This window comes from Salvelinus fontinalis, chromosome 28, assembly GCF_029448725.1.
Source record: "Salvelinus fontinalis isolate EN_2023a chromosome 28, ASM2944872v1, whole genome shotgun sequence".
NCBI lineage: Eukaryota > Metazoa > Chordata > Actinopteri > Salmoniformes > Salmonidae > Salvelinus > Salvelinus fontinalis.
The window spans coordinates 39125135-39136715 of NC_074692.1; the positions used below are offsets into that span (position 1 = coordinate 39125135).

The 11581-nt window shown below is 39.6% G+C and overlaps 2 protein-coding genes across 4 annotated transcripts in view; one reads left to right on the top strand and one right to left on the bottom strand.

Annotated features, from left to right (window-relative positions):
* Positions 1 to 6409, top strand: part of LOC129826691 (ATP-binding cassette sub-family A member 2-like) — a 149265-nt gene extending 142856 nt beyond the window's left edge. For both annotated transcript variants that reach the window (XM_055887697.1, XM_055887698.1), the window contains exons 48-50: positions 470 to 607; positions 860 to 1069; positions 2361 to 6409. In XM_055887697.1, the coding sequence (XP_055743672.1) occupies positions 470 to 607; positions 860 to 1069; positions 2361 to 2396 (384 nt within the window). In that variant the 3' untranslated portion in view covers positions 2397 to 6409. The remainder of the gene's footprint in view (positions 1 to 469; positions 608 to 859; positions 1070 to 2360) is intronic.
* Positions 6410 to 6656: 247 nt separating this feature from the next.
* Positions 6657 to 9585, bottom strand: LOC129826692 (protein PAXX-like). 2 transcript variants are annotated; one of them, XM_055887701.1, is made up of 8 exons: positions 9102 to 9585; positions 8564 to 8903; positions 8174 to 8234; positions 8043 to 8092; positions 7707 to 7891; positions 7484 to 7531; positions 7290 to 7383; positions 6657 to 7105 (listed from the first exon to the last, which is right to left on the bottom strand). In XM_055887701.1, the coding sequence occupies exons 2-8, from the start codon at positions 8698 to 8700 to the stop codon at positions 7057 to 7059; spliced, it is 624 nt and encodes a 207-aa protein (XP_055743676.1). In that variant the 5' UTR covers positions 8701 to 8903; positions 9102 to 9585; the 3' UTR covers positions 6657 to 7056. The 2 variants fall into 2 exon arrangements, with proteins under 2 accessions (XP_055743676.1, XP_055743674.1); XM_055887699.1 differs by having other exon boundaries at positions 7484 to 7534.
* Between the last annotated feature and the right edge of the window lie 1996 nt (positions 9586 to 11581).

Genomic DNA, 11581 nt, shown 5'->3' on the forward strand with positions numbered 1-11581 from the left:
TCTCCACCACAGCACAAACCAAGGGGGGGCGCCAACCCAGACAGGATGATCACGTCAGTAACTCAACCCACTCAAGTGACGCACCCCTCCTAGGGACGGCATGAAAGAGCACCAGTAAGCCAGTGACTCAGCCCCTGTAATAGGGTTAGAGGCAGAGAATCTCAGTGGAGAGAGGGGAACCGGCCAGGCAGAGACAGCAAGGGCGGTTCGTTGCTCCAGAGCCTTTCCGTTCACCTTCACAGTAGTCTGGCCCACACTCCTGGGCCAGACTACACTGGCCGGTTATCACAGTTATCACAGTTATCACAGTTATTACAGTTATCACAGTTATTACAGTTATCACAGTCATCACAGTCATCACAGTTATTACAGTTATCACAATTGTTACAAGCACACTCTTCTTTAAAATAGCCGCTAGAAGCAGAATCAGTGGTAGGAAGAAAAGACATTGAATTGAATCTGTTCCCAGGAGAGCCACCACACTAAGGTCCAGTTCCAGCTGAAGTCAGAGAGGATGTCCCTGGCCCAGGTGTTCAGTAAGATGGAGCAGGTGGTGGAGGTGCTGGGGATAGATGACTACTCTGTCAGCCAGACCACACTGGATAACGTGAGTTACTGTCACTGTGTTTGAGCCACTTCCACACGGACACAGTACAGATCATTAGATTGTAAATGTATATGCAAAATAGAGAATTCGATTTTAAATCTGTGTACGCACACACATTGATCATTGCTCCCTTTCATTTTTGTTATTTGTCTTGAGGAAGGCCTTGCAGCTCAAACATTGATGCTAAAAAATCTCAATTATATCCCCTTGTCTGTCCGTTCATTTGTCTGTGTTCTCTCCCTCTCCATCCAGGTATTTGTGAACTTTGCGAAGAAGCAGAGCGACAACCTGGAGCAGCAGGAGAGTTCCCCCCCCGGTGGAGGCCAGTCGCCACTGCAACGCCTGCTAACCCTGCTCAGGCCCCGGCTGGCCAACACGGAGCTCGACGCCCTGGTCAGCGAAGAACCGGAGGAACTAGAGAGTGATGACGATGAGGGCCTCATCAGCTTCGAGGAGGAGAGGGTGAGGAAGGAGAGGGAGGAAGGAAGGGGAGAGGGTGAAAGGGGAGAGGAGGAGAGAGGAATAGAGGAGAGAAAGAGGAGGAAAGGGAGAGGGGGAGACTAAGAGAGGAGGATAGGGGGAACAAAATGTGGGCGGAGATGGTGAGAGGGGAGGAGGGAGGAGAGGATGTGGGCAGAGGGTGAGAGGGGAGGAGAGAGAGGGACAGGAAAGAGATTAGAGGAAAGGGTAAGAGGAGAGAAAATATTTATAGGGATGTGACGCTGCATTCATAACCAAGTGGGAAGGTGGTAATAACCAGTTGTGAAGTCGTAAATATGAGTTGAATATATTCAGGTGCTTCAAACTAATTGAGAAACACTAATTGGCTAACCGCAAAAAAGCTGCGTCAACCGTAAACTAAAAGTACAGCTGTCATGCTCGCAAACAAAGTATTGTGTTCAAAAACCATATAAATAGATTGCTTTTAATAATATTGTTTTGTGGTTGCATTTAACTGCCGAAAATGCTTTTATCGAGGTAATTTCCTTAATATGTGACATCAAGGTTAAGCATTTGGGAGAAGTTGGAGCTCAGGGATGAATGAAGAGTTTCCCGCTAGGAATTAGTCCCGTGTGGCTCAGTTGGTAGAGCATGGCACTTGCAACGCCAGGGTTGTGGGTTTGATTCCCACGGGGGAACAGTATGAACAAATATTAACATACACTGCTCAAAAAAATAAAGGGAACACTTAAACAACACAATGTAACTCCAAGTCAATCACACTTCTGTGAAATCAAACTGTACACTTAGGAAGCAACAATGATTGACAATAAATTGCACATGCTGTTGTGCAAATGGAATAGACAAAAGGTGGAAATTATAGGCAATTAGCAAGACACCCCCCCAAAACAGGAGTGATTCTGCAGGTGGTGACCACAGACAACTTCTCAGTTCCTATGCTTCCTGGCTGATGTTTTGGTCACTTTTGAATGCTGGCGGTGCTCTCACTCTAGTGGTAGCATGAGACGGAGTCTACAACCCGCAGAACTTTTGTATAATTTCAGCCAGTAGTTTTAAAAGTGGTGTTCATGAGACAAAATGGTTCCCTGATTTTTGTCATCCAATTGTGTACAACATCATCCGTTTCGTATAATGTGTTACGTCCTGCAAAAAACAACTTTATTTATAATTTTTTTATTTTATTTATTTGTATAATATGTTATTAGTCCAATTCGTACAATATGTTACGACCCTGGACTGCATTTTACTGTATTTTATGGCTTCCTAACCACTTGTTGTTTCTCCATGGCAGGTGCAGCTCTCCTTTAACACAGATACACTCTGTTGAACTGTGGAAGCTCAGAGAGCCTGGACAGACAAAGTGGGAGGAGAAACCTCAGAGAGGGGGCGTGATTGAACAGACAAAGTGTAAGGAGGAAATTCATAGGGGGCATGTCTATAGACAAATATGGGATGAGGAAATAACATGAACTAGTCAGACAGAGGAAGAGAATGTACCTGTTCATTTTTGGATTGGAAGACAACCGTCTCCATCTACCCAGGGGAAAGTAAGATAAGTGTTATTTTTATCCTCAAACACCTAACAGTGACAGAGACTGAGGCATGGGACTCAGAGAATGAGATGCAGTGGGACAGAGAAGAGAATGACAGAGAAATGAAGCGAGCCTCTCAAAGCTGTCACAGAGTCATCGGCCATAGTTAAAGCCTGAAGTGTCCATAAGACAAGGCCCCTGTCATCATGGGAAACATACTGCTACAGTGTGAAAGCTTGTATTTTAATGGAGATATGTTGTTATAGGAATGTCTATATGTATTTATTTTTGAGAATGTATTGATTCATGGGAACACTGAAAACCAATGTGGTCTGTCTAGTAAGGACTAAAATCACAAGGCTTGATTTGGTATTCATGTTGCCTTCGCTAGTAGGTTGGCTTCATTCAATGCTGATGATGTCAGAAAATAACATATCATTGCTTCTGATATGACCACCTTACTGAGTTTAATCTTTCATCAGTTGTTTGACGCAGTGAATTAGTGGTTCATCATTGGTCAAATGTGTTCTGTCCCTGCCAAAGTACAAGGTTGTATCCTTAATGACACCCTATTCCCTATATAGTGCACTACTTTTAACCAGGGCCCCATAAGGCTCTGTTCAAAAGTAGTGCATTATGTACTGAAGGGAATAGGGTGCTATGGGTCCTGGTACAAAGTAGTGCACTATATAGGATGTAGCGTGCCATTTGGGACACATCCCCAGTGTTCCTATTCAACCACAGATGATGTCCCCCCTTTAAAAAAATAATTGACCTGCCTTGAGAGCATGCTGTCATGGAACCAGCCAAACCAGTGTTGTGTCATACATATACAGTATATACAATACCTATATTTTTCTTTGGCAAGAAGAAAGATGTATTTTAGATATTGAAATGTATATGGGACAGATGTGTGATCTGTGATTGATTTGGCAATAATGGTTTATAGAGGGAAGTAAATGATCTTTGGAAAAAGCGCCAAGTTTTGACATGAGTCCTGAATCGTTGGCCCTTTATTTGAAATCACTTTATTAGATGACTTGAGTCACAGAGGAACGCTACACTACATGTCCTGTTTTAAGAGAATGTCTTTACTTGTTGACACTGAAGGTGCCTCCTTAATCTCAAGCCTCTTCATTTGGACAGTGGACACTATATTTTTGTCTCGTCATGATAAATAGAGCACTTTCTACTGAATGTTTTATTTTGTGCTTCTCCAAATCATAATGAATTGGATTCTTTCAAGAAGATCCCATTTTGTACACTATGTAATAATGTAGTTAACAGTGAAGGTTATCCTCAAGATCATTGAAGTTATTGAAAACCGTGAAAATAACTTCATAATAACTCTCTCATGTAATAATTAATGTCACGTGCAAGATGTACAATAACAAGCATACACTACTGCACTACTATCACTGTGAGACAAAGAAGTTGAACTTTCAGATCATTGTTTAGTTTGAACTTAAATGGATTGTATGATTTACAAGATGCTTTAAAGACAGTTGGCTTACCGTACGTATCTTTTGGAAGTTGGAGCACATTTAAAGAACACCCGCACCACATCATTAATGAAGGGAAAGGTTTATGTTATTGAATAGTATGTTGGCATTTGATTTGAACTGGATATTTTCATGGAGTGTTTGTGTTGTGAGGAGCCAGTTGTAATATATCATTATTCTTCTCAGAGGACACTTCATATATTTCATGGACTAATTCAACGTAATTTAACATATGTTTTGGTGATTTCTTAATGTGGGACCTACTTGACATATTTGCTCATTTTCCTTGACCTTGGTGGGGCTGTTATCCTTTTACTATTAAGTAGAGGAACCAGACTGTTGTAATTAGTTTTCATCAGAATGTAAAGTAGGTTAAAAGTTTTACTGAAGTCCAGGAAATAATATGAGAACAAGAAACAATGGCTGTTTTTGAGATGTGTTAAGTAATGCTGTCTGTATATGTTTATGTGTATGTTTATGTTTATGTATATGTTATGTATCTGAAAAGCAGTAAGGAAAGATGTATTGAACTTGAAACAAACCTGTGTCCTTTAACTCAGACTGAATGATGACGTGATGCTCTACTTTAACCAGAGTTCTGTGACCTCAGACTGAATGATGACGTGATGCTCTACTATAACTAGAGTTCTGTGACCTCAAAAGGAACATCAATGTGATTTAGGCCCATTTTGGATAATTGGATCTATTAAACTTCTGTTGCCACCCAATGTATCTCTGAGTACTTGTAAGATCAAGGTATTTGAAGTTTTCCCTGAGCAAAGCTTGACTTTTTTTTTTAAAGAGCAACATTTAGGATACTTGCACTTTCTCTTCAGCTTAGAATTCACTACATAAATGTATCTGGGGTAAAACTATTTAACACTGATGTTTTTTTGACACCAGCAAATATGAGAGTTAGGTGCAATTCTACATGGTTTCAAATACTGTATACTATGGGTTGGAAATAATGGTTCAGTCAATGTAGTGAAGACTCAGCTTTGCTCTAAAGCTGAATGCTTTGGAATTTATCCAGGCAGTGTATTGTACGTGTGCATATGAATATAAATATATATTTATATGTTATGAAAATATGTCAGTTGACATTATTCTGTTGTAAAGCATCTGTTCATGTTGTTCTCGTGTTATTTTTGGACTTAAAGTAACATCTGGTCTTGTTCCTGATTTTACTGTTGTTTCTGTACTCTGTGCTTCACGTTTGGTGATATGAATTTTTTTACCCCAAAAATTACAAATCAATCAGGTATCAGTTGGGTACTTTCTATGGTTTCGTTCCTAAATTGAATTACGGTGTTCTAGCTATACCTTGAAAACGTTAGGTATTTGGACCAAATAATTTACTGTACATGCACTTTGAAAGCTTGCATTCATTTTGCTTACAATAAAGATATGAGAATACTAGTGTGATATATCCATTTCATTTGAGGATGTCCTGAGGAGTTTTTTAGTGACATTATTCAACAGAGAAATGCAGTGATTTTCCCCAATTACAATAATAATAGTTACAGAGGCTCTTTATCCATATATCTAAAACTTAATGACTACCATTTTGGATGGTGTTGATCATTATTTGATCTAATTAAACCTTGCCACCCAACACATCCCTGTGCATACTAGATAAAGGCCATTGACGTTTTCCCTGAGCAAAGCTTGGTTTTAAAAACAAACAGTTAAATTGAGGATATTCTTAGAGCTCGATTGAGTCCTTAGCGCTGAAGATCTGAGTTGTAGAGTGATTTACATTTAAAGGCAATGTTCCTACGTTAGTGGAGACTGCATTCGGTCTGCATGTCGACTCAATTGGAAATTACCCTTAAATGTCAACCGTGCTACAACGGTAGCGATTGAATCGAGCCATAAGTTTTATTTTCAGTGCAGATCTCACTGTACAAAAGTATCTGGAGAAAAACTATTAAACACAGGAGTTTTTTTTTAAGACACCAGCAAATATCAGTTAGCCTAACTTAGTTAGGTGCAAATCTACATGGGTGCAAATAAATCTTCAATGATTCTAGTCAATACTCAGCTTTCATCTAAAGCAAAATGCCTTGGTATTTATCCAGGCAGTATATGTGTGCATATGAATATAAATGTATATTCATATTTTATGAAAATGTGTCTGTTGACATTATTCTGTTGTAAAACATCTGTTCATATTGTTCTCACGTTACATTGGGTCTTAAAGTAACATTTGGTCTTGTTCCTGATTCTAATGGTGTTTCTGTACTCTGTGCTTCACGTTTGGTGATCTGGATTTTTAAACAAAACAAATAAATCAGGTATCATCAGTTGAGTCGTTTCTATCGTTTTGTTCATAAATGAAATTACGGTATACTTGCTACCTTAAACATTAGGCATTTGGACCAAATAATTTACCGTATATGCACTTTGCTTACAACAAAGTCATGAGAACACTAGTGTGATATATTAATTTCATTTGAGGAGTTTTGACTGACATTATTCAACAGTTCCCCCCACACCATTACAATAATAATAGTTAGAGGCTCTTCATCTATATATACACACACAAGGAGATACGTAAAAAAAAAAATGTTTAATGAATTTTTATTACAGAAGTCAAGATTAAAATACATTTAAAAACCATGTTTCAAGTTTTCACACAGTGATTGAGGTAATGATCATCATGGTTGTTTTCCAAATGGCACCCTATTCCATAATTAGTGCACTACTTTTGACCTGGGCCCATATGGTCAGAAGTAGAGCAGTATATAGGGAATAGTGTCACTTTGGAGACACCTTATGAGTCCTTAAAAAGCAGATTGTCATCATGTAGACAGCATTAAATAGGTTGATTTTTAAAATGATGTTGCAGTGTCAGTGGAATAAAATAACATTCATGCACTAAATTGTTATATGCAGCAGAAATGTGAGTGATGATGGAAGGCAACTGTGGTCATTTCTCTTTAGAAAATCATCATTGATCATCTTCATCATCAAATGCCACCCCGGTTGCTGGATGCTTTCTGGAAAAAGGACAGAATAACAACATCAGTTAATTTGTCTCTTTGCAAATGGACCCACAGATGCATGGGAGTATTAACAACTAATATATTTGATATATTCCCTATGTAGTGCACTACTTTTGACCAGGGCCCATGCAATATGAAGGACCACGGGTGCCCTTTAGGGTTCAGACAAGTACAGCACCTTCTTGTTCCTGGGTTGATAAGAGAATCTCCTGGAAGACGCTTCTTGACTGCCAGAGTTTGGCCACTCTGCGGTTGTCTCCTTGGCTCAAAATCTGAAAGAGCAAGATTACCATTTACTTTACACCTTTATAGCCATGAGGACGAGCTATGGTCTTATTGTGAAGTAACAATACAAAATAAAACACTGCACACCTGTACTGCGTTTGTGTGGACTCTTTCCAGGACTGAATGGGGCTGGGCCTGCTAGACAGAAACAACACAGCAGAGAACGCTGAGTAAGGAGTGCCGGTGTTGGATCAAATCGTACACATGCAATCTGTACCAGCAACTATCAAGTTCTTGAACTTCCCTAGATCAGAGTCAGTATGATAAGAGAACTCTGTATGCAGAATGAGGGCTCCGTCCCAAACCTTACTTGTATGGTCTAAACGAGTCAGACTGTCTGCCATTCTAAACAGCAGCTCTCTCAGTTTCTCTTTGGCCTCGGGCTGTTTCAGTCTGGACAGAGTCACATTCAGGTCCCCTGGACTGGTGCCTACACAGAGCACTGCACAGCTGTCCTGCATTGATACAGACACACTCCCACTGCCACACGCAGACCTGGGAGAAGATACGAGAGGAATACAAGTAAATGTTCAAGTATTATAAAAGACATGGAATGTATAAATGTGTCCAAAAAAGTGAATGATCTTGTAAAGATCTCAAGGAGTACATGAGGTCCTTGGATTAAAATAAAATGGGAAAAACATACCTAATTTTCATGATATAATCCGCTGTTGACTTCAAGGCAAACTTCTGTCTCTGAAAATAATAGTGCGTGTCATTCTGTTATCAAATAATGAAAGGAAATTCTACTTGGTTTGGTTAAATAAGTATACTTACAAACTGGTTCAATGTCTCACCAGTGAAATCTGTGCTCCACACATCAGAGGCATTTGTCAAACTGGGACAGGAAAACAAGCAAATGATGTTAGCCGTCATGTCACAACAACATCTCTAGCTATCATGTATATGTATTTATCTTACAGGTGGTAATCTTCTAACAATCTTCAGTTGGCACCACTAGTGGCCGCTTTTATACTTGTTGTTAGCCACTAACTAAAACACATCAGCACGAGCTTCTCACCCAAATCGATGAGATATGGAAAAGTAATGTTAGTTTGCTAGCTACATGCCAATAACTAGCTAGCAATTTAGGACAGTTTTCTGTTAACTAGCTAGTTATCGTGGATAGAAAAGCATGGTTAGATATGACTAGCTATTAACACCCACCCAACATTGAACATCTCTGAATCTTCATGCGTGTAGCATATGAATTTACACTGGTCATTTTTATCTACCACGGTGCAGTAAGACATTTGGGCGAACGGTCGATTTCCATCCATGTTTTGCGTTGGTGTAGGCAGCATGATATGATGTTCAGGAAACCTCCACTGTGCGTGAGTGGTTGCTAGTGCTAGCCCACGTCTCTGTAACACCGTGCAACGGTTCGATGCGGAATGTGTAGCCAGTCAGTGAAGTAGGAGGATCAATCAGGAAGTGTTTGCAGCCGAGCAGCTGCTTCACGTGTATGTTACTTCTTATCTCGTTCTTTTTCAGAATATATGTTGATCTGTAAACAAAGATACCGTATTGTAGTTTGAACTGTGTAGCTAGCTACATGTTCGTCTAGACTCTAGCCTAGGAAGGTAAATATGATACTATTGATTGTTTTGCTAAATATGTGCGCTAGCTTGCCGTTGCATGTCTCAACCAGCAAATAAATAGCTAGTAAGATAACTATTATTTAATCCAATCCTATGTTACTCACGTTCATGTTATTGATGGTGGCTTTGGTATTTTGCCTTTGTATAATAATTGTGGACACAGTCTATTTCCATATTTGACAGGTGCAGTGGTCCTGTAATATGCATAAGATCTTACAATGGCTTGGAAGTAAGTCAAGGACCCGCAGTCTTCAGGTGTTCGACACAGAGTTGAGTGCCGACACATTGGAGTGATACCCCATTCCACAACATACTGGCATGTGGAACATATCTACAGAAGGGACCAGATGCGGTAAAACCGTAGATCGGCTGGACAATAGAACGAGTCAACATTCACCCAAGGCTGAAAACGCCAAAATAACGTTGGCTAAACTGAAACACAAGCGCGAGCCCATAACACATGAATGGAATCGAACGTCCGCAGAGCCTCTTCTGACTGGAGTGATGCTTACAATTCTATTTCGCTTAAATGGCACACATTTTTTAAATCCATTTTTATTTTACCACAATCTGTTCTTCGGACGAAACTGACCCCCCCCCCCCCCCCCAACTCTTGTAGAAAGTCAACATCCTCACCTTGATTTTGTCAACTGTGTTGCGTAATGAGAACTTCTAACTACTTCTGGTCTATGACAACCGAGCTCGCTGCCCAGACTTACATAATTACAAACAGGAGACTTTCCTGATTAAAATGGTGTCAGACTTGAAAAAAATCTAAATATACACATTGTGAGATATTTGGGGAAAAGACCAGCATGCCTCTCGGGCTCTGGGAGCCCTCCAACCCTGTTCCTGGAGAGCTGTAGGTTTTCACTCCTACCAAAGTTGTAACTAACCTGATTCGTCATACCATCCAGCTAATTATTATAATCAATTGCGCTAGATCTACAGGGGGGTATTCCAGAAAGATAGTTTAACAAATTCAGGATTCCCAGAACATACCTGGCTTTCCTTAACCAGATGAGGGAGTCTAGGATTTCTTGGTTCCAGATTGGCTGCTTCTAGTTTAAGTAATTAGGCTAACCGAAGCGCATATTGGTTGATCTGACAACTGGCGCATGTATGCAACGTTCAAAAAGGTCCTCGTGTCAATGACAGAAAAAATGTCAGATATTGAGTCAAAAGACAAGAGTCCACAACAAGAAATAATTGTAACAATGAATATGTTAACATATTTACCTCCAAAAAAGTAATACAGCAGCAAAAGCCAGAGAGGCAGCCTGGCAGAAAGTTGCAAACAGAATAAATGTTTAAGTGAAGTGTCAGGATTCCAATATCTAATAGACCTAGCTTACACACATGGGTGATTTTATTAATAATGCTTTCACTTTTTATAGAGCACGTTTATTACAAATCTGGTGCCACAGTTGCAATGGTAGACCCATTCCAAAGCCTAGGTAGGATGCGTAATAATAATTGATTGAATTCATAGACTGGTTTTCATGACAACACGGTCAACAATGTGTTCTATGTTTAGTAAACATAGAACACATTGTTGACCGTGTTGTCAATGACCTTTGGAAAATATGCGGGATGAATTAGGCTATTTATAATTTTTATCATGTTGCCTAGTCTTATTAATTAATTAGTAAAACATTGCTGGCAGTCAACTCACCACAACCTACTGTACCTGCAGTTCTGTAAACATCTTCCTTGATTATATGACCGGTTGAGGGAATGGGAATGGGAAGGGAATGCAACAAAGGCATAAAAAAATGGTATTCAATGCAAAGCATAATCTTCTTTTGGCTCCACACACAGTTGCCTTTCCAAATCGTTCAGCATCATTGTACAGGAAACTAGTAATACACAGAGTTTATAGGCCTATAGGAGTCAAATCAAGCTTTATTTATACAGCACATTTCAGACATGGAATGCAACGCAATGTGCTTTACAGGAGAAAACAAATAAAAAATGATGAAAATAAAAGCTGAAATATTTACTACACAACAAACATAAGATAAAAATACAAAAGTATGACAAACTGAATGACTAAAAAGCACCCTAAGGAAAAGCAAAGCTAAAGATGTATTTTAATATCTCCTTTAAACATGTCCACAGTTTCGGAAGAAGAAGCAAAACCGCGTTTGGTTACATTGGCTATGCAGGGGTTGAGTAAGTTGGACATTTTACATGATTGTGCTGAAAAACTATAACGTTCCAAAATAATATTTTCTGAATGACCTAAAGGATCTATTCAAGGTCAAATAATTCCTTCCATTTATAATGCACGGCCAACAATGCAGGATCTGATGTCAATTGGATTTTCCGCAAAGGGACATGCCATAGTGACGGACAAGAATCTGATTGGAGGAGAAGCCTTGTCTTATTCACCAGGACAGGCTGAGATCAAGTGAACCTAGTTGGTAACAGGTTTGCTTCAGAGCATTCATTGCTAGGGTTGTTAATCAGACTATACGTCAAGCTCTCTTTCTGGAACAGGAGTTTGCTAAAATTCTTATTTGACAGATCTCGCTAACTCATTAATCCGGCTTTCTGGAATACCCCTCAAGAACAGGGTTGG